The following is a 27,258-nucleotide window of genomic DNA, read 5'->3' on the forward strand; positions in this document are numbered from 1 at the left end:
CCATCTGAGGCTCTTGAAAGTCTAGTTTTGACTCTATGTTTCTGCTGCTGTTTGCTTTTTGGTGGATTTTCATGTGTGTTTTAAAAATTTTAATGACCTCACATTTGGCTGACTTCATCACAGGAAATTCTGGTTGGCCTAGTTTGAAGACGTGTCCCTCCAGACAGTTTTCACATTTATTTCTTTCTGGAAGCCTATATGTTTTGCAAGTTCAGGACTCCATACGTTTAATACATTGGCTAGCAGGAAGCATAAGCTCAAACCCCAAACCAGAGGCAGAGCAGGGCAGAACTTCTTTTTAACTCACATAGATCCCAGGTCAAATAGACAAACTTTCTCTTTGTCTCTGGGCAGGTTCGGGTATTTCACATTCTCACTGGCAGAGTAGTCTGTCCAGTGTTTTAGTTTTTTGCAAGCATCTTATTTTCAACTTCCCATCTGACACAGAGTGAATGCCTCCACCCACCCATTAAAATTCAAATCTCTTTTCTTATTGCAATTAGCAATCCCACTTTTGCCTCCGACCATCTCCCCCACCAGGTCAGCTTTTTAATATTTTCTTGCAAGGGAGGCCAATAGGAGATTAAGTTGGGAATAAAAGGGGGCTGTGTGGAAGTCCTTGAATCTGAACCCAAAAAGGAATACCTACCTTTCCAAACCAGGAGGCTAAGTGCTCAGCTTATAGCAGCTTCTGGCTGGACATCAAATAATGAAGACTAATGCTTATCATCTGTCTGTTTCTTCTGCCTTCACTCATTTTCTCTTTTTAGGAAGTTGTCCTTTACTCTTCCCTTTATCCTACATTGGTTTTTTGATAGCAGCTGGGCTGTTTTTTACCCTGTGTCTTCCTGATCCTGGTGTATTTACTTAAAAATAGATGTGCTGCTTTACATCCCACAAACCACACAGAGACAGAACCATTGCTTAGATTTCACAGCATACGATTACATATTTTAGAACTCCAAAGTGCCATAATCAAAATTGACCTACTTTTGGGGACTCATGGTTTATCCATCTTACCTCACACTTCTGTGCTTCAGAGTATAGTGGCCCCTGCTTGGGCCTTATCTCTCAGAATTATGCATCAGAGCAAGAAACCAACTCATTTTCTAATTCACTGGGACAGCTAATTTGGGGAACAGCCTGAACCAAGAGTCTTTGTCCAAATGCCAGCTATGTCCCCCACTTTGGTCAAGGCAATCCTCAGCTTGTTCCTGGGGTCTTGAAGTAGAGTCCCACTTCCTTTATGCCTCCCATTTGGCCTCCTTCAGATCTGGCTTGCTTTTAGTAGATTGGGCTCTTCCCAATGTTGGGTGGTCACAGGGTATTTGTTTTCCTCAAGGACAAGAGAGAGTGTTCACTGTGGGGCCAGGGGTTCTGTGGGAACCCAGCCAGCCAAAAAGATGCTGCTCTGGAGTCCTGCATGTGGAAGAGGTCACTGGGACACCCATGCTGGCCACGTTGGACTTTCTGAGTGTGGGTTGCTCATAGTCCTGTTGAACTTTACCAAGGAAAGGAAAGCTTTTTTGGGTTGTGCTTATAACCTTTGATCCTGTTATCTCAAAGCCATAAACCTGGTCTACTACACTATAAAAGTAGCTCATATCAACAGGTTCTCCCTGCAGTCTGCTCCTTGACATTCAGCACTCATTCACACTGAACCAGAGGCTATCACCATGACAAGGGACCAGAATGGAACCTGGGAGATGGAGAGTAATGACAATTTTGAAGGATACATGAAGGCCCTAGGTAAGGGAGAGACCAGTGGTGGGGGAGGAGGGGAACTTTGGGAGAACTATGGTCCAGCCATCTGGACAGTGCCACCATGAAGATCAACAGATCTGTGTGCAAACCTCGCTCCTTATTTGCTAACTATGCAGTAATAGGTAAGTCATACAAATTCTCTGAATTTACGTCTGTAAGTGGGGAATAATAGAAGTGAGATGATGTCTGAAATGTCCTTAGCATAATACCTGGCACAGAGAAAAGACATGTGAATAGAGGGTGTACACACACACACACACACACACATGCATGCACACATGGAGTAAAACCAAACTTGACAGGATAATGCAGTAGCTCTTTTGCTTTTGACCACCGTCTCTTAGATCACCAGTTGGACCAGATATTATTCATGAATGGCCCCTGCATTGCTCTTGCATCAGGCTTGTGGTGGGGAAGCAGACAAGGAGTGTCTAAAAAAATTTCTTAGTCAGAGAATATCAGACCCATGGAAGGTTAGGAGTGGCTTTTGTCAACAGATCAAACAACTCACTGCTTTACCTGACTTTTGAACTGGACTCCAGGCCAAGGGCTTGATCAGTTTGTGTCCTGAGTTGACTCTCTTGCGGGATCTAGCATGGGGCTAACAGAAATCACATAAACCTGTGGGAGGAGCTGATGTGTGGAGCAGCTGCCATGGGCCAGGCACTGGGCAGGGAGCTTTGGCTTCCTGTGCTTATTTCGTCTTGCAACAACCTCCTCATCATTTTTCCACCTTTAGAGCTCTCCACATAAGGAGCTCCTGGTTGGAACCTCCCCACTGCTGGGGCTGCCTGTGGGGTGAGAGGCTTAATAATTTGGATAAGATGATGGGAAGTCTCATCAAGAATAGGAACTGTGGGGGGCGCTTGGGTGGCTCAGTGGGTTAAGCCTCTGCCTTTGCTCAGGTCATGATCTCAGGGTCCTGGGATGGAGCCCCACATCAGGCTCTCTGCCTGGGATCAAGCCATGCATCAGGCTCTCTGTTGGGCAGGGAACCTGCTTCCCCTTCTCTCTCTCTGCTTGCCTCTCTCTCTCTCTCTGTCAAATAAATAAATAAAAATCTTAAAAAAAAAAAGAATAGGAATTGTGGAATTTCCTGTGCAATTAACTTCTAGCTTGACGAACATTTCTACCGTGTTCAGTGAATGAGGAGAGCTAGGATGTATTACACAACTTATAGAGATTGGAACTTTCTTCATGTACTCCAGGCATGTTTCCAACACAGAATTGCTTTCTTTCTTTTTCCTGCTGGCTATCTGAATTTTACCACAAATCCTTGGGGGATGAGAGGGAAGGCACAAATCCTCTTACCAGAGCCCCAGTCCTGCTGTGCTGAGTTTAGTACCCTGAGTGGACAATAGAATGGAAAACTGATTCTATAAATGGGCAGATGGTCTGGATCTTAGCTCAGAAGTATAATTCTGAGCAAGATCATGCAGGTAAGGAAACCAAATCAGAGGGGCCAGCCCAGTTAAGGCTTGCTCTCTAACCTTGATCAACTTTTTTTAACCTTCCAGAACCAGTTTCTTTATCTGCCAGATAGTAATTTTCTGGCCTGGTTTTCCTCACAGCATGCTTGCTGTGTCCAAAGAGAGAGGAGGCAGAAGCTGAATGGCCTTTTATGACCCAGCCTCAGAAATCATACAGCATTCTGTATTCTATTGGGTTGAAGGAGTCATGAGCCCACTTACATTCGAGGGAATGATACAGAGACCCCCATCTTTGTAGGAAGAATGTCAAAGTCACATGTCATGAAGAGCAGGTAGGATGAGAACTATTGCTGCAGCCATTTAAGTTAATGCAATCTGTCACTCATGGGACAGTGGGTGATTCCATCCCTTGGGTCCATAACAGTAGAGCAAAAGGAACCAGATGTATGCGTGATGTGGTGGAGGGAGCTACTGTACGCAGGTCATTGAAGGCTTCCTAAGTGCTGGGTGGGGTTTTGAAGTGGAGTCAGGTATGACTGTGCAGGCATGTGTGAAGGCCAGGCCAGTAAGAACATGGTGTTGGGCAGAGAGAATAGAACAAGTTGTATTTCCAGAGGTGAAGTGCAAGGATGAGATGAAAGAGCATCAGAAATGTGACAGATCAGATCTTGAAGGTGGCATGCCACCACGTATGGACTTCATCCTACAAGGAGAGGAAGTGTCTGCAGAGAAGAGAGAAGTCACCAGTGCTCACTCTGACAGCGAGGGGTGAATAGAATTGCAGGGACTCTCAGAGTAGTAAAGAGGTTGTTGTGATGGCCCTGGGAAGATAGTGAGAACAGTGCCAAGAAGGTGGGCAAGGTAAAATCTGGAGTGGGAAATAGACTAGATTTGGTGACTGGGCAGGGACCAGGCAGGGAAGGAGCCTAGAAAATGAAACACCATCATGTAATTTTAATCAGTGAAGATGTGGACATATAATGGAATGTGTGTGTCCTAAAAATACTCAATTAATGTTCAGTTTAGACATCTAGGAATTCTTTGGTTCACAAATTGTAACTATTAGGAAAAATCCAATTCTTCTCTTGGAAAAGAAGGTGAGGGGAGCCATCTTCTATGAAGAACATCTTTTCATTTAAATTAACATACACAGATCTAAAAGAGCAGAAGCCACTGCAAAAAGTCCTAGTGGGTCTCTGGAAAATTCTACCAGAAAGGATGCAGGCTTAGAGGCTGAAGTCAGGCAGCTCCCCCTCTGAATGGTTTCTGCCAGGAAAGGTTTCCTGAATACCCACAATGTTCCAATTCCTGTCCTGACCAGCTTCTGAGAGGAGCACACGCCATGATAGGCATTATCAAGCCATGATAAACATCTTTCAGAAATTTATATACATTATTTCATTTAATTTATTCAGATTCAACAAATGCATTGAGCACCTGTGACATGCCAAGAACTGTTCTAGGCACTGGCAACATGGTGGTCAATACGTGACAAGTTTCTTGTCTCCTAAAGTGTATATGCTAACAGCAGTGAAAGTGAATAGTTTAAGGTAGTGGTAAGAGCTTTAAAGAAAGTAAAAAGGACTTCTTGAGTGGAGAGCTTTGGGTGGTCAGGGTAGGCTGTCTGAGGAGGTGACAAGTGAGCCAAGGCTTGAATGTTGAGAAGTCGTGTCACAGGTACAGGAGTCAGCAAATGCAAACGTTCTGGGTGTGTTCAAGAAACACAAAGGCTGGTGTGTTGGGAAGTGGTAAACAAGGGGAAGGTGAGCCCTTGTGATGGAAGACAATCTGTCTTATTTATATTCTTTAAGGATCACTGTGGCTATAATGTAGAGAATGAATCATTGGAAGGCAAGACTAGAAGCAGGGAGGTCCATCCTAGGAGGCAGCTGTGTTGTTCAGGCAAGAAATGATGGTGGCTTGGGCTACTAGTGCCCAGGGGCCTGGAGAAGAGAGGACAGGTTCAACATATATTTTGGAGATAAAGCCAACAGGGTTTGCGGAAGAATATGAAACCAGAGGGTATGGAAGAAATGAAGATGGCCCAGGCTTAGGGCTAAACAACTGGGAAGATGGTGATTCCATAGGCCGAAATAGAGAAGACATGGGGAGGAATGAGTTTGGAGAGGGGTGCTGAGTGGGGCAAAATGCACTAAGACTTCTGTTTTGCATATTTAGATTTCAGATGCCTGTTACACATCCAGGTAAAGTATTAAAATTGGCATGTTGATACAAATCTACAGCTCAGATGATAGGGATTAAGATGGAAGAAATGTTTTCCATTTCACAGGATGAGGAATCTGAGCCCAGAGAAGTGAAAGGACCTCCCCAGGGTCACCTGTGGCTGGACAATGATGTTACTCAGCCAGGAAACCAGTCTGCCTACTTCTACCACCCCAGTTTTTTCCACAGCACTGTTCTAGGTGCAGGTACTAAGCATGGGGTAGGGGAGAAGGAATTTCATTCTGAGCAAGGTTTGTTGGGATGGTAGATAGTCAGCACCCTTAGAAACATTGCAAGGGTCATTCAGAGTCCCTGGATGGAAATTAATTACCAAATGAGGGAGAGGGAGAGAGAGAGAAAGAAAAAATGTACGATGACCCAAGGAATTCGTTTCACAAAATTTGGATTTCTGCTAGTGCTTAGAGGTCAAAGAAGTTATATACATTTCCATAGTCTTTACTTGAACCACATGGTATCTGGTTGGACTTTTATTAATTTTTTAAAAAAGATTTTATTTATTTATTTGTCAGAGACAGAGAAAGAGAGCACAAGCAAAGGGAGTGGCAGGCAGAGGGAGAAGCAGGATCCCTGCTGAGCAGGGAGCCTGATGCGGGGCTTAATGCTAGGATCCTAGGATCATGAGCTGAGCCAAAGGCAGACACTTAATGGACTGAGCCACCCAGGATTCCCTGATTGGACTTTTAAACTTTTTAAAGTGCTGGGAATGCTGCAGTAGAAAAGCCCCCAGTGAAGATCAGTTCAGCCCTTTCCTAGGCTCTTCTGAAAGAGAGAGAGAGCCCCTTCTCTCCTCCCTTATATTGGCCGCACCTCCCCCTGCCTCCATCCCAGTAGTGAGTACTAGAGTATGAGTGGGGTGGGGGGTGGAATCATGCAGAGGGAGCAGGGAGGCACCCCAGGGTCTCCAGCCTGCCTCCATTGTCTAGGAAAGGTTTTAAACATATTTGGAGATGCCCATGAGAGACTGGAGGAGGCAGGCAGGGGCCAGTCCAATTTCTCTCTAAATGTGTTATCCAGAGGAAAAGACATGGAAAAAATTGCTCTTGCGCTCTGCTTCTCACAGTTGCCTAAGAGTGCTGATGATCTGAGAATTAAGGAGTCCAGGTTTGAAGCCCATCAAAGCTATGCTTGAAATGGGTCTCAGATTTCACATGATGAATATGTGTGCGTCTCTCTCTTTAATTTACAAAGAGTGCCTGCCCTTTTAGCCCGCCACTTTAGCTTTTTTCACAAGCATATTACAAAGCATTGTAATGGTAAGTAGTATACTCATATTTCAACTTTATGACTTACATTGTTCAAAATGCAGTTATGGAAAGTATGCTTTAATAAAGTCACTTCGGTGTTGTTGTTTTCTTCTGCAGTAGCTACACACCACATATATTATTCAGAAATAGCTTGCCTTTGGACCTTTTCCTCTGAGATAGAAATTCATTTCACCTGGCCATAAATCAGACTCGAAGATACCTTTAATCCAGAAAAGCAGATAAAACATACTCCATAACCCTGGTGTTAAAATACCATATCAGAAAAATAATTTTCTCTGCAAAGTACAAAGAGGAAGTGTTTTTGTAATCTGTGTGTGTGTGTGTATTCTATTGCTGCAGTTAAACCTTTCCTTTTGATTAGAAATATCACAAATCCACCAACAGAACACTTGGCTCCCTTCCCTGGGGTGGAGCAGGGGTGACATGATTAACTAGCCTGTGCAAATGCTAAAGGGTGGCCAAGACGCTGAGCCATTTTTCAATCCAGAGAAGCAGCAATACTTGACTTCATTTGCATAGAGCCTCTAATAAGATTCCCCCGGCACTGGTCAGAAAGATTGACAGGGGCTGGTGTGACCAGGATAAACCAGTACTCTCAGCAATAGGTATTTTTAGCTGTGATCTACCTTTCTAGGCAACCAGGGACAAGCAATAATTTTTGTTAGGGGAGCCTTAGTTGTGAGTGATAACAGAATTTATTTGTGGGCAATCTTTCAGGAACTGTCCCAGCTGGGTAACTCTGAACCCACCACTTAAATTCTCTGAGCCTTGACTTCCACATCCTCTTTGAGGAACGCTGCCATCCTAAATTTTTCTGTAATCCCCAGTTCTCCCTTAGTTGTTTTGCTTGGAGCACTCCCCTTCGTTTCACCTGGTTAATACTGGCCTGTGGTTTTCTTTCTCATCTCCTAACTACAGTTCTGGCACCATGGTTTAAAACAGCATGGACCTCATGAGTGGGAGATAAAGTTGTTTCTACCCACTAGCCAAATTTGCAGCGAGGAAGCTGATCCATGCAGAGAAATGTTTGGCCAGGCAGGATAAAGAGCCAGGGCTCCGCTAGTGAGGGAGTAGATCAGCCACCATCCTGACTGTTCCTTCAGAGTCCAGAGCCTTTACAGATGCATAAATATGAACCAAATATTTTACTCTGGACTGAAAGCCAACCTGGCCACTGTTTCACTTAAACAGAAAAGGCCAAGGGGTGGTGGCCAATGTGCTCAGGATACCCACAAGCTCATTGGTACTTTGTAAAGCATTATACCATCATTTTAACTGAATCCTTCAATAAATAACATTGTGAAATGAGCATTCTTTCCCCATTTTTAAAAAAAGATTTTATTTATTTATTTGAGACAGAGAGACACAGCAAGAGAGGGAATACAAGCAGGGGGAGTGAGAGAGGGAGAAGCAGGCTTCCCCCAAGCAGGGAGCCTGGTACAGGGTTCGATCCCAGGACTCTGGGATCATGACCTGTGTCGAAGGTAGATGCTTAACAACTGAGCCACCCAGGTGCCCCATTCTTTCCTCATTTTACTCTGAGAAAGCTTAGAAGGCTCAGAAAGGGAAAGTGACTTCCCTGAGGTCACATAGCTGGGAAATCTGGGGTAGAATTTATACCTGGACCTAACCCTCCCTCTTCTATACCAGTGGTTCTAAACTTTAGCATGTACAGAATCACTTGCAAGTCTTGTTAAAACAAGCAGGGCCCAACTCCCAGATCTAGGGTAAACCCCAGAATTTACACTTTTTTTGTTTTGTTTTCATTGTTTTATTTTACTTGCCCTCCTAATGCCCATCACCCAGTTACACCAGCCCTCCACCCAATTCCCTTCCAGCAACCCTCAGTTTGTTTCCTATGACTAAAAGTCTCTTATGGTTTGTCCCCCTCTCTGATTTCATCTTATTTTATCTTTCCCATATTTAGTTTTTAGGGTAGCTCTATTTTTAACTTTCTTTTATGTTCAATTAGCCAACATATAGTACATCATTAGTTTTTGATGTAGTGTTCAACAATTCGTTAGTTATGTATAACACTCAGTGCTCATCACCACACATGTCCTCCTTATACCCATCACCCAGTTACTCCAACTCCCCAACTCCCTCCCTTCCGTAACCCTCAGTTTGTTTCCCAGAGTCCAGAGACTTTCCTGGTTTGTCTCCCTCTCTCATTTCTTCTCGTTCAGTTTTCCCTCCCTTCCCCTGTGGTCCTCTGCATTATTCCTTATATTACACATGTGAGTGAAAGCATATGATAATTGTCTTTCTCTGCTTGACTTATTTCAGTCAGCATAATCCTCTCCAGTTCCATCCATGTCAATGCAAATGGCAGGTATTCATCCTTCCTGATGGCTGAGTAATATTCCTACAGTATAAAATATTGTATGTATGAACCACATCTTTATTCATTTCCCAACCTATGTTTTTAAGTCACTTCTTAACTTTTATTTTCTTTTTCACATATATGTTTTATAGATTTATTCCCCATACTAGCCCATTTTCACTCTATTTATTTTTATCGTGATATATATAAGTTCTGATTTCTTTGCAATTTTGAGATATAGTGTCTTCTAACACACAGACCAAAAATCAAGCAGGAACAGGCAGATCACCTAGCTTTGTCCACTCTGATAGATTATAATCTGTCCCCACCCCCCCTCTTTTTTTTCTCTTTTATTTTTTCTTTCTTTTTTATTACTTTGGATCATCTTGGCTTTGATGGCATATCTGTGGTAGCTTTTGACCACTTTGGATTTTTTTGTAGGTACATTTTGCTTGGGCCGTGATTGATATTTTGGACTCTGTACATTCCCTCAACCACCCCTCAACATAATGACTAGAAGGAACTCCCAACAAAGGAAAGAACCAGAGACAATGTCCTCTGCCACAGAACTAATGGACATGGATATAAGCAAGATGTGAGAGAGAGACTTCAGGGTAGTAATTATGAAGTCAATAGGTAGGCCTGAAAAAAGCATTAGCAACAATATAGAATATCTAAGGGCAGAAACGAGATCTAATCAAGCTGAACTTAAAAATGCTATGGATGAGATGCAGTCTAAACTAGATGCTCTAACAGCCAGAGTAAATGGGGCAGAAGAACAAATTAGTGATCTAGAAGATAAACTGATGGAAAGAAAGGAAGCTGAGGAGGATAGGGATAGGCAGCTAGAAGCCCATGAGAACAGACTTAGAGAGATCAATGACACCATGAAATGTTCCAATGTTAGAATTGTTGGAATTCCTGAGAGGGTGGAGAGAGAGAGAAAGAGAGAGAGAGGACTAGAAGGTATATTTGAGCAAATCATAGCTAAGAACTTCCCTAATCTGGGAAAGGAAATAGCATTTGTGTCCAAGAGGCAGGGAGGACCCCTCCTAAAATTAATAAAAACAGACCAATACCCCAACATATACTAGTGAAACTTGCAAATCTTAGAGCCAAGGAAGCTACCTGAGAGCAGCTAGGATAAGAGATTTCTTACTTATGGAGGAAGGAACATCAGAATAACATCACACCTATCTACAGAGACCTGGCAAGCCAAAAAGGGCTGGGGAGACATTCAGGGTACTAAATGAGAAGAACAGGCAGCCAAGAATACAGAATTTACATTTCTGAGAGGTTCCCAGGTGCTGTGATGCTGCTGGCCCAGAGACCTCACTGTGAGAACCACTGTCCTAAACTATGGTGATTATTAAACAATCTGGAAGTGTTTCTTGAGCACCTACTCTGTGCCCAACCTTGGGGACAAAGAGCAAGAAGACAACATTGTTCTATCCTCATAGAGGTAAGATTTTTGAGGGAAGAAAAATCACCCCCATGAAAAAAAATCAGAGGAGACTATCAGGATGTTTCCCCTTGGGGAGTAAAGCTGTGTGGTCTGAAGAGCAGGTGAGGAAGGAGGCAGGGAAAGAGTAGAACCGGCCAAGGGCAGGACTGGGACTGGGTCTTGTGAGATTTGCAGAGCTGGGAGGAGAGCTAGGTACTTAGGGGGCAAACACACAGGGCATATCTGGGAAAATGCAAAGGATGTGGAGCACAGCACCCTTTGAGATCAAGGAGCTTCATAATGATGATTACAATGATGGCAGCAGCTACCATTTATGGGGCCATTACCACAAGCCACCAGACACTGGGCAGAAATCTTCACAAACACCATCAAATTTAATCCTCAAAGCAACCTGATGTAGTTCATAATAGCTCCACTTATGACCACTGCTTTCTCCTGTTTGTAGATCTGGACTCAAGGGTCCAGCCATGGACTGAAGCTGGACACACAGGTGTCACCTGACTCACTAGACTGTGTTTCTGGGGCAGAAGGAGAGAAACAGGAGTTGGAGTGTGACATGTTAGCCCTCTGCCTGCCACAAGCATGTGTTTACAATGACTAAATATGGAAGACTCTGCAGTGACTTTTAGCAATCTTAAGGAAAGATTAATTTCTAAGACAGAAATACTTGACCACTTAGTCCTGTTTAGTCTTTTCCCTTCCAAACAGGCCAGAAGTTGCGTTGAATGGAGAAAATCAAACAGGATATAGTTCCATAATTGCAGGGCCCAGGTGACTGAGAGAAAGCCAGAGGGTTTTGTCAGCCCTTTCTGTATCATGTTCTATGGAACACCAGACCAGCTGGGTGGGATGTTCCACCACAGGGTGGGCCTACAGCCACATAAGACTGGGAAAGTCCATATCCCCACTTTAGGGGTTGCAAAACATCTTTCCTAGATTGAAGTTCCTCAGTGTAGAAACCAGCTTCTCTTGGTTTTACCTCCTCATTTTCCAAACAGTTGATCATGAGCCACATTTTTTGGACCACCTGATGACCTATGAAGCTGAGCACCATGGCAAATGCTGTGGGGTACCTATGAATGCTAGCCTAGAATGTTCAAATCACAAAGGGTAGCAGAGAGAGCTTTTATCTAATTCCATGTCCTGTGGCCTCATTGCAGGCTCTGTGTCTTGCATGTCCCCAGGTACAATTCCCTAAGTCACAGAGCAGAAGCTAAATGAGTTATCATAAAAAGGCCGGGAGTTGGAGTGTGACTGATCCAGCTCAGACTTCACAGGGAACCCTGAGCCCAGAAAACAACATTTGGTGAAGATGGTACATTAGAGCATAGGGAAATATATACTGCCCCAAATAAGGAGGTGTCCTCCAGCTGGATCTAGAAGTCCCTGCAGCTCCAGGGGAATTGTAAAGAAGTGACACTCAGAAGTTACTGGTATTTGAGCAGCCACCGAAAGTGCACAGACTCAGGTGGTCTGACCTTCTGACAAGATGGGCCAGCCCAGAGCTTGTGGAGCACTATGCTGGCCCTGGAGATAAACCATTCTGAGTTCAAATTCCACCTTTATCGCTTCCTTGCTATACAACCCAGGAATAGTGCCACAGCTTCTCTGAGCCAGTTTCCTCATTGGTAAAATGGAGATAATCTAATGCTTACCTCATGGGTTTGTTGGGTGAACTTTCTCAAGGGTGGTTCCACCCTGGGGGCATCATTGCTCTTTGGTTCCAAGGTGTGTCTTAATTACCACTCCAAATATTACTGAGGCTCCAAACAGAGTAACCTCCAGGTCATCTGACCTAAACTTCAGTTCCGATGTTACCCATAAGATTAATTCTCTCTCTGACTTTCCTGGATCGCACCTTGACTCCCAAACTCAAGACTCATGTTTTCTCCTCCCAACCTGATCTCTCCACACATATCCACCCAATTATCAAATCTTGTGATTGCTTTTTCAGCTATGTATGCCTAGACAAGTCACTTAACCTCTCTGGGCCTCCATGTCATCACCTATGGCTTGAGGAGTAGGTGCTTAAGTCATGGCTTTCAAATTTCTTAAACCATAGAAATCTCTCCAAACAGCCCCTTATGAAGAAATCCAAGATCTAAAACCACGCAGAGATTCTAGGTCTGGGGTAAGACCCAGAAATCTGTAGTTTTTATATCTTCCCACAGGATCCTGATGGGCAGCCAGCTTTGGGACCCATTGGTGAGTTCTTAGACATGACAGGTTCTCAATCAATAGTCATGAATGATATTTCAGCAAGACACTAGCATTTATGCACTAGCTCATGACAACTTGAACTTGTTTTTCTTCTCAACTTAGGAAATGGATATGTAATTCTTTTACCTTCTGGGCTGCCTGATGTTGAAATTATTGAAATTATTCCCTTTATGATAAAGGCTGACTATACAATTTCAGGTCCAAACGCCCATCCAGAGCACTTCCCTATGCAGATATGATACTATTGTGGGTTCCCAGCTGTGGCCAAACTGCTGGTCCACACTGACATCCAAAGAGCCAGCTTCAGTCTCTTCTTGGTCCTTTAGGAGTAGAAGAGTGATAGTAACTAAAGAGATCCAGAAGATGAGTCAGAAAGTAATGGGAAGAGAAGATGAGGGAAGTGATGCTTGGCTACAATGGAAGGGCAGCAGAAAGGGTGGGGGTAGGCCAGTAGAGGTGTTAATTCTCCATATTGCCAGGAGATTCCTAAACTGTTGGTGGTAACCACTGGTCTTCCTCATGGGCACAATAGTATCTATCCCCCAACAGAAAGCACACAGTGTGAAGTTTAATTACCCCTACCACAGAGATGGGGCTGAGATTCTCAGAGAAAGAACACTCAATTAATCTGAATTTTTCTTACCCTTGAGGTCATTATTATCTTTGGGTTATGATAGAACCAATGTCAGTATTTTTTAAAACTTCCAGGTGGAATTTCTGAAAAAAAAAAAAAAAGATTTAGATTGGCATCCAAAAATATCTGGAGAATTCACAGACATAAAGGGGATCCAATATGATTTTAGCTAGATACTAAGAGCTTAATGATGTTTATGGCAAGTTCCAGAATTATCCTCTGTTTTAAAAACCTATTCCACAGGACAGTGACTTTTTGGCTTGGGTGACATTTTATACACAACCAGAAGTTAGCGAGAAGTTTGGCTCCGTACCTAGCTTCATACCATAAAATTCAAAGCCTAGTAAATGAAGCACCCACTGAAGGGCACACTCCCTTTTGCTTACTAATAGTCTCTGAGAAATGAGCACATTTTCCTTTAAAATACTTCCTAATACTAAATACTAAATACTAAAATACTTCCTAATACTTCTTCCCTATTTTAAAATGAAGATACAGTTAAAGATAAAAAACAGTTAAAGTCTCTCTAGTGAGCTTAATCTTCAAACATCCATTGCCATTAGTCTCAATCAAAACTATATGTGAAAAAAATACTACTGATGTATCAATTGTCAATCTGTCATAGCAATACTGCTCAAAGTGTGATCAATGACCAATAATATGAACATCACCTTGGAGTTTATTAGAAATGCAAACTCATGTCTTGCCCCAAGACCTACAGAGTCAGAATCTATGGACCAAGGCCCAGTGATCTCTTTGCCTGAATTCTCTTGGAAATTCTGATGCATGCTAAACTTTAAAAAAGAACTGCCTTATTGTTGGTCAACATTTTGCAACATATAGGTGTATCAAATCATTACATCATACCACTTAAAGTGATGCAATGTTATTTGTTAATTGTATCTTAGTTAAGCTGTGGATCAAAAAAATCTTCTATAGAATTTGGTGGGAAAAAATCAAGACAAAGAAAAGATCTAAATGGAGTAAATGTGGCAAAATCTGATAATGGTTGAACTGGGTAATGGTTATGTGGAGTTCCTTGTACTCTCCTTTCTGCTTTGGTTTGTTTTAAACTTTTCCCAATAATATAAATATGAACAATCATTCATATTTTCCTTAAAAGCAACAAAGAAATCTCTCCACAAGTATTTATTAAGTGTGTGGAATATGCTTAAAGTCGTCCTGGGGGCCCATGACTGAGGCAGAACAACCCAGCTAAGTATACCCCAATCTGCTTTAAAAATTGAGGTGCATACGTGTCCTTAGAGGTCAACAAAAGGCCCATTTTACCCGTGATCTAGACGGTTATTTTAAAGTGATCTTTTTTCTTTTAAACCATGAAATCTTTTATTCAGCATACTCTTAGGAGGAAATCCAATATGTCAAATAGAATGGAACTTCTCTGGGGGAGGGGTTTGTGTGTGTGAGTGTGTGCGTGTGTGTATGTGTGTTTGAATGCATGCACCTACTGAGAGTTGCAGCTCAGGGCGAGCCCTGCCTGCTACCTTCCCCTCCTGTCAGGATTCCTGAGGAGGCACTGAGAGACTGGATATTTCCAGACAATTGACTGAGTTGTGCAAACTGGCTGTGTGTAAGACAACTCTTGTTTCCCATTTGAGTAAAGATACGTGGGCTGCTCATGGTCTGTGTCTCTGGTCCTGAATGTTTGGCCTTGTTAAAGAAATGAATGAGTCTGTCTGAGCACATCATAACCTCCACGACTCCCTTTGCCAACAGATATTGATTTTGCAACCCGCAAGATCGCAGTACGTCTGACTCAGACAAAGATCATTGAACAAGACGGCGATAACTTCAAGACAAAAACCAACAGCACATTCCGCAACTATGAGCTGGATTTCACTGTTGGAGTGGAGTTTGAGGAGTGCACGAAGGGCCTGGACAACCGGACTGTTAAGGTGAGGACCTAGCCTGGCCATTTCAACTCATATACTCTGTGTCCAGAAGCCGGCCATCTGGCTTCACAATGAAAATATGACAGAAACAACCAGAGAGGGATCGGGAGAGGGGACCAGAGTGACTTGATGCTGGCAATAAACAAGCATTGGAAGCTCAGCAGGAAGAAACAAGCCGGTTTCTACACTAAGCTTATACGTGAAGGAGAGACAGAAGACTGCCGACCTCTCCAGGACCTGGGGTAGGAGGCCAGCTCCTATGCCGATGTGGGCTTGCTTGGTGGGCAAGGCCAATACATAGGGAGTGACAGTGATTTCGAGAGCTGGGTAGCACAGCTCTTCATCCCAGGGGCAGCCCCACTCAGCACCAGCCAGGCCTTGCCTTGGAGCACGGGACCCTCATGTTAATAGGTTGCTTTTTTCTTTTCTAGAGATGTTGAGAACTCACACTTTTTATACAAAATACCTCAATTTTGTTTGGTCCCAACTAATTTAACTTGTTTGTTTGTTTGTTCTTAAAGAAAACTGCAATGCTAATCAGAAAAAGTCAGTAGAGTAAAGAGGTCAAGGATTTCCCAGTGCTAGTCACTTAGCGAAATCTCTAGCACATTGATGGCTTCTGTCCCAGCACCACCTTAACTCACATCATAATTGAGGAAATCCTCCATTCATTGAAATCCCATATTTCCAGCCACTTGAACTGCTCGGATATTACAGGGAGGACCCTGAAAGTAAGCAGACAACTCTGAGTACACATGTTGGGAGTTATCTCAAGGCCTAGGAACTGGACTCTACAGGAGAAGCAGACCCTCGCCCAGAGGAGCTGTTTGTAAATAAGGCAGAATGACAGCAGGGAGAAGTGGGGTTGGGGTCAGGGGGCGAGGGGAGGCAGGGTAACAGCAGGTCCCCCTCTCCTTTTGTGTCACCACGTAGTATCATAACGCAGTGTCCAATCACTGCAGTGCCCACACTCACACTCAGTGTACCTATCTTTGGTTATCTAAATCCAATTATCCCTTGGTCAGTCCCCACAAACAGGAATGTGGAGAAAAGCAATCTCAGTCATGTTTAAGGATTCCCCCATCCCAATCTTTTTTTTTTTAAGACTTTATTCATTTATTTGAGAGTGCGTGTGAAAGAAAGAGAGAGAGAGAACACCAGCATGAATGGGGGAGGGGCAGAGGGGGAGGGAGAAGCAGATTCTCTGCTGAGCAGGAGCCCAACCCGGGGCTGAATCCCAGAACCCCCAGACCACGACCCGAGCCAAAGGCAGATGCTTAAGTGACTGAGCCACCCAGGCGCCGCCCACCCCAATTTCATTCTTAGCATCATGTAAGAATCTGGTGGATTACACAGTCCAGGAAACTTGGAAGGATTTCTGGTTTGTCATTTAACATGGTTGCCACTGACTGCTCACTGTCCAGGCCCATGCAGTTTATACAACTGTGTATAAACATATACAAAGTCCATGGGTAGCTTGCATACTTACTGTACCCGCTCTCTCCATGCCAGTGCAACCACCAGGATCTCTGTCCTGGCTCCCAAAATGAGGGAGGACTGTGCTGCATATCCTATCTGCAGGTATGTGTGCACTCAGCCCAGCAGTGCGCCAGCCCCTCAGAGTGCCATAAGGAAACGGAATCCTCCACCCTTCCCATTCCCTTTCACCATGAGCCTCACTCACTCCAGACTCCCACTCTTCTCTGGTGCTTTCAGGAGCTAATCCAAAGTCAGAGGTCTCAACTCTTCTCCAAAGCAAGGGAGCTCTGGCTGCTCTCCTGGGTTGGGGAGAAAAACTGTCATCATTCTTTGGTGATGACTGTAAAGCCAAGAGAGCAGGACACATTTTATTTCTCCATCAAGTTGTCCTGCAGCACTGATAACCCCAGCCATCACGTCAAGGTTGAATTATATTTAGTGCTCTTTGCTAAAGAAAAGTGGGAAATGAAAAGCACTTTGGAAATGCTTCCATCAGAGCAATCTTGGCAGAAGAGCTGAAGCTTCCAGGCTCTGGAACAGCCCCTTGTAGAATCCCCTCCCTGAAGGGTTGATGGATCGACAAGGCTTCTCTGAACTGTGTGGCTGGAAGGCCAATCCCTCAGACACCAGAATGAATGGGAAATCTGTCTCTGGATTTTTGTATCACTCTGCTGTTCTAACCTCATGTGTTCACAATGATTCATTTTCCTTCGCCTTTCCATTCTGGATGTGGGCTGTGGAAAAGCAGGCCTGTTCTCTCTGACTTCTTCTTTCATCACCTTTGATAGTAGAGAACTCTCTCTTCCTAAAATAAGTTACATCCTTTCAGTCCTGACCGTTAGAGGATTCTACCTCTCAACACCTACTCTTATGTCTCTTTGCCTTCTGTTCCATACCCCCACCCCCACCGGAGCCCTGTCCTCTCCCCAGAGTCAGTTCGGAGTCCTGCAGAGAGAAAGAGAATCTCACTTCCCACTTCTTATCTCTGTCTGATCCACAACAAAAAGTTGGGGCTTATACACACACACACACACACACACACACACACACACACACACACAGGAGACTGGTGGGGCTTGAGAAGCTCCCCAGGACAGAATTTGCCCGTCTCCAGCAAAAGGGTGTTCCCATGAGAATCACGACCCAGAGCAGATGTCCTCGGGACTCCCTACTTGTTGTAATCTGACTGGAACCCCTCAGCTGGAAAAGGATGATAGGGAGCAGGTGAGTCTCTCTCTCTCTGATTAATGACTGTGGCCACATGTGGTGGCACAGCTGAGGGCACATAAGCTGTGTGTCCATGTGCATGTGCACACACGAGCACGTGTGAGTCTGCATGTGTGCGCATGCGTGTGTGTGTGTGTGTGTGTGTGTGTGTGCATGTGCTGCTGTAGTGCTCATGCTCTTACTCTCCAGGCTGCTACTTCTCAACATCTCTGTCACCCTCACGATCCCCTCTGAGAACCTCTCCATTTGGCCATTTGGAGGAGACATGTGTGTGGGTGTGGGGTTGGGTTGTAGCAGAGGCACAGTAGGGCCCTAAAGTGCCCAGATCTATGCCATCCCACAGCAGGGGTGGTGACACCATGTTAACCATGGGGTCAACCCTTTGAAGGACCGGGGGATCCCCCCTTCCTCCTTCTTGCGGGTATTATATATTCTTCACTTACCCTGGTTTGTTTCTAAGAGGATTTAAAGCCCTTTTCAAAAAGTACACAAGCTACCCAGAATAAAATTAAAAAGAAGTAACAGATCTTCATGTGCTAGAATAGCATGCAGGCATAGAAAGGAATGGAACACTGATACACACCTGCATGACCTTGGGAAATGGACCAGTCAGACACAAAGGCCACATATTGTAGGACTTATATCACACACCCAGAATAGGCAAATCCTTAGGGGCCCCTGGGTGGCTCAGTCAGTTAAGTGTCTGCCTTCGTCTCAGGTCATGATCCCAGGGTGCTGGGATCGAGACCCAAGTTTTCCCTCTCCTCCCAGCTCCTGCTCCCCCAGTTTGTGCTCTTTCTCGCTATCTCTGTTGCTATCTCTCTCTCTCTCAAATAAATAAATAAAATCTTAAAAAAAAATACTAGGCAAATCCCTAGAGACAGAAAGTGGTTCCCAGGGGCAGAGAGAATGGGGAGTAGACTGCTGACTGGTGCAGGGTTTCTTTGGAGGGCAATGAAAATGTTCTGGATTCAGACAGGGGTGAATTTTACAACTTGGTGAATATACTAAAAATCACTGAATTGTACTTTAAGAAGGTAAATTTTATCGTATGTGAATTATATCTCAATTAAAAACAAAAAGTAATTGGGGCGGACAATCAGGGCAGGGGAAAGCAGGCACAACGATGGCAGTTAAAACAAATAATGCCACTGTGGTGTCCATGAGAGCCCAGGGGCTGCAACCTTCTCCCGGAGACCCCCACCTGGAATTGCTGGAGGGGATGGGTACTGCCAAAAATCAGTCTTGCTCAAGGAAAAGTGTGCTGGGAAGGTATAAACATGTTCATGGTACCCTTCAATGTGCTTAATTTAAAGAACTATTATTTTCCTTAAAAAAAAGAAAAAACTCTCAGAGGACGGATTCAAATTTACAGAAAAGTTGCATGAAAATAGCAAAGAACATCTGTATACTCTTTGCCGAGAGCTACCTACTGTCAGCATTTTGCCCCATTTGCTCTATCTTTTGTACATGCTCTCTTGCTATTATATATTTTTTTTTCCTGAACGATCTGATGTGTTATCTCTAAGTAATTCAGTGTTTCCTATGAATTAGGATATTCTGTCATGTAATCACAGTGTAGTGATCCACTTCTGTAAATTTAACATTGAGACAGTACCTTATCTAATTTCCCATACAATGCTATTTTTAACTGTTAATTTTGGACACTGAGAGAGGGAAATGGCAGTGTGGGCCCAGATTCCTTCTTTAATTCTGTTCAGTGTGTCTTCTTTATCCTCTGACTCAGAAGCAATGGTTTTCCTCACTTATCTCCATCCCCTCAATCTCAAAATCTTTCTTTTTTTTTTTTTAAAGATTTTATTTATTTATTTGACAGACGGAGATCACAAGTAGGCAGAGAGGCAGGCAGAGAGAGAGGAGGAAGCAGGCTCCCCGCTGAGCAGAGAGCCCGATGCGGGGCTCGATCCCAGGACCCTGAGATCATGACCTGAGCTGAAGGCAGAGGCTTTAACCCACTGAGCCACCCAGGCGCCCCTCAAAATCTTTCAAGTCAATTGAGCCTTTTTCAAAACCTCCTCTGACACAAGAATGAAGGACACCAACTGAAACTGAATTGTGGAATTTTAGTTCATTTAACCATTCTCTCTTCTTACTGTCTGTTTTATGTAGGAGTAAAGCTGTAGTATTGTATGTATTACCATCATTCACTGGTAACCAATTTACTCAGGGTCAGAATAACTTTTAATCTTGCTGCGTAGTAAGATTTATTAAAAGAAAATATTAGGACAGGTCCTTGTGCACCAACATTTTTCTTTTTTGTTCCTTCTATAAATTTGCCAACCCCCTACTACATGAGAGACCTGGGTCAGGAACTATGGGTAAAGTAATGAATGAGAGCCCTTTCTGCCATGAAAGATCTTGCAGTCTTATGAGGAAGCAGACAAGTAGATGGACAGTTACCATCCAGTGTCCATATTGATGGTCATGTGTGCATTCCAGGGGGACCATAGAAATCAAGGCAAGGAGGCAGGCTGGCTGAGTCATTGTCAAGAATCATCATCAATGAAGAATACATAGGCTCATTTATTCTCCCATGTGGATTTACTTCAAGATTCCATTTCAACAAAATAACTCAGTCACAGAGTCATACAACATTGCTCACCAAGCACCTTCTCTGCTGAGTCTGGGGTTGCAGAAATAAACAGCCAACATGGCCCCTTCTTTCATGGAGTTTATTGTCTATTGGGAGAGATAGACACTAGTTCAGTCAATATGTATTAGGATGTGTAAGGTAATGTGGGCTGGGGGAGGGAAGGTTAGAAGACACAGTCTTTGCCCAAATAAGATGTCATCCTTTCTCATACTTTTGGGAGGGAACTGAGTCCCAAGAACAATGATGGGCAATGGCAAATAATATTCCTTTCTCATCTATTTGGGAGGGAATTCTGGAATATTCCAAACAACATCTCCCTCCCAGAGGAGCAAGGAAAGCAACCTGTGAATTAAGCTTCCTCAAGACATTCAAAGATGTGAGGCTTCAGATGGCTCCAAAGAAGGAGGAGACCTATTTTCTTTAGAAAAGATGTAGAATTTTATTGTTAAGTTAATTTAGGAAATATTAATACATGCAGATGGTTTAAGAAAATTTAAACAGTAAAAACTGAAATTTCCTTCCCAAACTGGCTCTCCACCTCTCAGTTCTTTATGCAAGGAAGATCACCATTAAGGGCTCTTTTAGTTCCTTGCAAGAGAACATATGCAAACATAGGCATGCATACATATTTCCCCCACCTTGTCTTATGCACATGGCCATGCTCCTAGCTTTTATTTTTTTTTTAAAGATTTTATTTATTTATTTGACAGAGAGAGATCACAAGTAGATGGAGAGGCAGGCAGAGAGAGAGAGAGAGAGGGAAGCAGGCTCCCCGCTGAGCAGAGAGCCCGATGCGGGACTCGATCCCAGGACCCCGAGATCATGACCCGAGCCGAAGGCAGCAGTTTAACCCACTGAGCCACCCAGGTGCCTCTGCTCCTAGCTTTTTAAACTTCATTATACACTATGGAGACTGGTCTCCTCCATAGGTATAAAACCGCCTTCTTCTTTCAAGGGCTGCATGGCATGGTTGAACCACACAGACTTAAACCAGCCACCCACTGATGGAATTTATGAGGCTTCTAGTCCTTTGTCGTAACAAACAACACTGCAATGTGTTGAGGAGTAAAATGAGGAGGGATAAAATTGTACATAAAATATATCATATGGTCAAGGTCAAATATTATTTTAGAAGGAGGTAGATTTAACAATCCGTAGAAAACAAATTTGTCCCAAAATATAGATCTGAATGTGCAAGGACAGTGTATAAAGAAGCACTGGTCAGTTCGTCACCAGCTAGGTTTACAAGATAGAGAGGAAAGCAAACATTTGATCCTTAGCATAATATTGTTCACAAAGGCGTAACACAGTTTGCACATACTTGGAAGAAAACCAGCTGGCATCAGGGTCATCCCTGAGAAAGGACAGGACTGACAAAAAAAAACCACTGTCTGGATAGGAGTGACATCATCCTTCAGGAGGCACATGTGCAGTCCTCATCTGGGCTCAGAGGTGGTGGCCCTGTAGAACCACCTAGGGGTAGTACAAATGGTCCAGAGGGCGGTGCTAGGAGGAATAAAAGGAGAAAGAGAAGCCAGAGGAGTTTGGGGTATAATCTGTAAGTATGATCTGTGCACAGGAGTTTGAGCCTCTTGGGGTTCTTTAACTTGCTGGTCAGCTCAGTCTGGCCATCCAGCATGAACTCTGCCTCTCTGCTGTCCCTCCACCCGCCTGTGCTACTAGCCAGTCTGCATTCTGCCCGCAGGAAGTCCAGGATTGGGAGAAGGGCCACCCTTCTGCTTCTGGATAATGAGGATGGCCCTGGAACCATCTGTTGTGGTCCCCTGCTAGTCAGGTAGCTTCTCTGCCTATATGATTGTCCCACAATAGTCAGTCCTCACCATGTGTTTTCTGTAGGGAAAATTCCCAGACACAGAATTTCTAGGTCAAAGAGATATAACAGTGTTAAATTTCAAGAGGTAATATAAAATTGCCCCACAAAAGGATTCATACCAATTTATATACCCACCAGCCATTAATGGAGGTGCCTGCTTCTCCACACTTTCTCTAGCTCAGTGTGTTATCAGACTCTTTGATCTCTGACCCTATGATGAATTGTATCTCAAAAACAGCCTTAATTTGCATTCCTCCTATTATGAGTAAGGTTGAATATCTTTTCTTAGGTTTAAAAGCCATCTGCTGGGTTTTAGGTTGTTTTTTTTTTTTTTCTTCTCTCTCTTTTGTAAGCTGTTGGCTGTGTCCTTTTTTAAATTTCCTATTAGGTTAATGATCTTTCTCTTATTAATTTACAGGAGCCCTTTACATATAAGAAAATCAGGTCTTTGATATGCGTTACAATTATTTTTTCCCAGTTTGTTCTTCGTCTGTTGACTTTATGCTATTTTGCCCTTCGAGAAATTTTACATCATTTATAGTCAAATGCGTCGTCTTTTCCCCCATTGATTTGGAATGTTATCTTCACCATATGGTAAAATGGGAGAGTAGAATTCTTTTTTTTAAAGATTTATTTACTTATTTGAGAGAAAGAGGGCATGAGCGAGCGCAGGGGCAGAGGGAGAGGAAGAGAGAGGATCTCAAGCAGATTCCCTGCTCAGCAAGAAGCTAGAAGCAGGGTTTGAGCCCATGACCCCCTGAGATCATGATCTGAGCCGAAATCGAGAGCAGATGCCTAACTGACTGAGCCACCCAGGCACCCCTAGAATTCTTTAAAAGAGAACAGGAGCCCACAATGAGCCGGTTTGGTGGGAATGGAGGGTATGTGTGGAGAGTCTGGCAGATCTCCGCTTGGCAGAGGCTGAAGGCTCTGCCCTGTGGAGAAGCAGGAGCCCAGTAATGGCCATAGGAACCGCAGCTGCGGGCTTAGGTTTGCTCCATCCCCATCAGGACCATCCATCTGATTTGCCTGGGAAACTGTCATTGCAGACGCTGGTCACCTGGGAAGGTGATGTCCTTGTGTGCGTGCAGAAGGGAGAGAAGGAGAACCGCGGCTGGAGGCAGTGGGTTGAGGGGGATAAGCTGCACCTGGTAAGTCCCAGGGTCTGCCCGGGTCCCTTCCCTGGTGCTTCCACAAACTTCAGGTTCACCTCCCCAGGTGCTCTGACAAGAAAAATGGCCCTGCACTCCTCCCCTGAGCTCCAGCCAAACATGTGTGGTCATATTGTCAGAAAGCCATTCCCATCTGGCTCAGGGGACTCCAGGAAGAAATCTATATGGCTGTTTCTGTGAACGGCTGCAATTAAAATGAGGGTTCAAACTGCTGAGTTAGGAAGCCGAGGTCCAAGGAGAAATGCACACAACCTATGAAAGACCAGCTAAAGAGAAATGTGAGGCCCAGAATGAAGATGGCTCAAAGGAGAATAGCTCCAGGCCTCCTCACCATTATGAGAGCTGGGAAGAAGAGGGGTGGGAGCAGAATGGATAGGGGCAGGTGGGCTTGGGAACCATCTCACAGACCACAGGCATTGGCCTCTCATCAGCAGGTGTGTCCACCTAATCCTGAAATATTTTAAGTTAACTTGGTATTAGAACAGAGCAGTGGGAACAATGGCTGATCTTCTGAAATAAATTATATGTGTCTAGATAGCTACATTTTTCAGTCTTCAATCTTCAAGGCCATTTATGTGTCCAGCATTCAAACAGTGAGGAATCTTTCACTCCTTCATGCATTAAGTCACTCATTTGTTAAATGGCTCTTTATTCAGTCAGTCATGACTTCACCTCTGGAGTCAGGCAAGCACTTGGCCCCAGTGTCAGTATTCAGGTCATCATTGTGCCCTTCAGAGCCAGGCTGGCCTCACCTGAGATCTTTATTTCGGAGGCATTGTCAACTGGTGATAAATGGAAGGCATTCACCATGTTTTCCATTGACGGTTTTCCCTACCTGCTCTGGTTTGGATGATGGATTTTTTTAATTGTAGTACAATCCCCAGTGGTCCCTGTGGCTAAGACAATGGATTCATTGTCAGCTGCAATGATTTTGTGGCCATCCCTACACTCATATTTTTCTTTCCTCCCTCAAGGAGTCATGAGATGCAGGTAAGGCCTGGGGGCTCCCTCCATCTGGATCAAAAGCTGCATCTTGTCTGCAGAGGCAGGCCCGGGGGGAGCCCTTTTGCAGCCCACACCCTGTCGTCCTGTCCTTACCTGGGATGCCACCAACCAACATTCTAGTGACCAGAGGCCAGAATGCCCAGAAAGCACAGACAGCCCACCAGCCTATATATTCCTGGACTCTTGCCTTCCAAACACTTCTCCCCACTAGATCCTTTCCTTTTTCACAGCTTCACTGCCTTTTATAAATTAGGAGATGTTGCTTTAATCACGGGAGTAGGAAAAATCCCGCCCAAGAGGGTAATTTCTTTGCATTTTTCATTTTTATAGTTGTTCAAGCACAATTCAAGTGTCAAAATCAAATTACTGCTACCTGCAGGGCATGCCAGCTGATGGGGTCTATGAGATGCACTTTGCCCAGAACAACTAAGTGTCCTCTGTACTCCAGCTTCCCCACCCCCACCCCAACTCACAGACACCAAGAGTTGTGGGGGGGCACAGGGAGGCCTGGCCTGTGAGTCACTCACCCACTTTCTGACTTTGCAGGAGCTGACCTGCGGTGACCAGGTATGCCATCAAGTGTTCAAGAAGAAGTAATGGCCATAGTGGGGCTGCTGAGTCTGGGCTCCACACTCCCCACCAAGCATTCTCTACAGGCTTTGGGAAGCAGCCTTGGGGACCTTCCCACTCTTGACAGAGCCCATTAAGAAATCTGGAGGGGGGAGCACCTGGGTGGCTCAGTGGGTTAAGCCTCTGCTTTCAGCTCAGGTCAAGATCCCAGGGTCCTGGGATCAAGTTCCGCATCTGACTCTCTGCTCAGCAGGGAGCCTGCTTCCCCCTCTCTCTCTGCCTGCCTCTCTGCCTACTTGTGATCTCTCTCTCTCTCTGTGTCAAATAAATAAATAAAATCTTTAAAAAAAAAAAAAGAAATCTGGAGGGGATTTAAATAGACTGAATGTGTAATCTTTGACAGACATATTCTTCCTTCTTTGAAACCTAGCATTAAATGAAAAAAACAAAAATCACTCCCATACTTTGAAGCCCTTTATACCTATCTTCTTTTATTTCTAGAACTGTCAGTTTTATCTACACGCAAAGTGGTGATGGCTTGGATGGTGGTTCTCTGGGAAGATTTGTTGCTGCAGTTGTTTATTTTTTTGTTTATTTTTCTTTGTTTTTTGTTAATTTGTTTGTTTGGGGGATTACTTTACCTGGAAACATTGTTTGGCAACGTTAGCATCCCCTTCTCATTCTTAAAGATTGCCCTTTGAAATTCATTCCTTTGGATAACACAGACATTTCTCCAAGAGTCTATTTTAAGACACATAGGGCTTCTAGTTTGTTCTTTGCCTTCAGCAGCATGGCAAGAGTCACTTGTAAAGGTCTCTACACGTCTGCAGGACAAGCTGCACTCGGTCCAGGACAGCCCTCTCCCCTTCAGCACTGGGCAGAGTGACACCCCTGCAGAGGACTCTCAAGCTCTGACAGAAAGCCTGAGTTCCAGTCTCGCTGCTCCACTTAGCTGGGTAGCCATGCGTGCATCACTTGGCCCCTCTATCCTTGTTTTTCTCTTCTATAACATGGAAAAGACAAAAATAGCCTCTCCTCCACTGGGTCGCTGTGAGGGTAAGCCAGTCAGTGTATACGGAATGCTTGGAGCTTGGCCTGACCCATGGCAAGAGCAAGGTCCCTGCCAGCTCTGGTCATTATGTAAAGGTACTCCCTCTACAGCCCAGGGGTCCAGATGGGAGGATGCTGACTAGTGATGGGTCAGTAACTCTGAGGCCTCCTGGTGCTTCCAGAACATTAGGTTTGTTACTCTGAGAAGAATTGTGTTTTCCTGCTGGATACACAAATGGAATAGTGCACCTAGGAGAGCAGAGTGGTCATCAGGGACATATTTATGGTGGATCATTCATGGGATTCTGGGAAGGCCCTAGAGGTCAAAGCCCTTTCCTCCCCCGCCCTCTATAGCAGGCCCTAGAATCCCACCATTAGGCGAGCAGTACCTTTGAAAAGCAGGTTTAGTCCCAGAAAGGTAGCATGTGATTTTGGCCCACTCCAGTGTGACTTGAGTGAACAGATCATTCATTGATCCTGAGTATCTTAAATGAAATTGAGGACAGAGAGTAAAGTTGTAATCTGGCCATGTGGACCAAGGCCAACCTTGGCCTAAGCCCTGGTGACTAGGCAGCCATGCCCTGGGCCTCTTGGCAAGCTGTTCTCCCCAACAGCCATGCTGTGTTCTGGCAGCAAGAAAGCCAGGGAAGTGCTTGGATGGAGTCTCATGCTGACTGGGGAGGTATGGGGAGGGGGAGGGAGGAGGTACCCCCATATGGATGCTGGGGAGGAGGGGAACCTTCCTAGGAGCTGCAGGCCCATCTCCTGGGGCAGACAGGGACCAGGTGCAGAGACTGGTAAAGTGAGCTCTTTGTCCCCAGCTCCTCCGGAGTTTTTCCAGGAGCCTCGGGTTCCCCTTTGGTTGCCCTCTCTTTGTCTTGCCCTAGCCCAGCACTGCCTCAAATCACCCTCTCCTTCGCCCCTGAAGAACAAAATCCATCTGAAAGCCCACTGGGGACTCGCTGTAGATTGTTCTGTCCATGACAGGGTTCTAATATTAGTAACTTTTGATCCTAAGTTTTGTAAAGTGTATTCTAGGGGATGTTAGC

At 44.5% G+C, this 27,258-nt stretch overlaps 1 protein-coding gene across 1 annotated transcript; it reads left to right on the forward strand.

Moving 5' to 3' along the window:
- Positions 1-1,605: 1,605 nt before the first annotated feature.
- RBP2 (retinol binding protein 2) lies at positions 1,606-25,637 on the forward strand. The gene is made up of 5 exons (XM_047735761.1): positions 1,606-1,749; positions 15,083-15,261; positions 23,462-23,563; positions 25,136-25,301; positions 25,521-25,637. The coding sequence occupies exons 1-4, from the start codon at positions 1,677-1,679 to the stop codon at positions 25,184-25,186; spliced, it is 405 nt and encodes a 134-aa protein (XP_047591717.1). The 5' UTR covers positions 1,606-1,676; the 3' UTR covers positions 25,187-25,301; positions 25,521-25,637.
- The last annotated feature ends 1,621 nt before the right edge of the window (positions 25,638-27,258 follow it).

The sequence above is a fragment of the Lutra lutra genome, chromosome 1, assembly GCF_902655055.1.
Source record: "Lutra lutra chromosome 1, mLutLut1.2, whole genome shotgun sequence".
Taxonomy (NCBI): domain Eukaryota; kingdom Metazoa; phylum Chordata; class Mammalia; order Carnivora; family Mustelidae; genus Lutra; species Lutra lutra.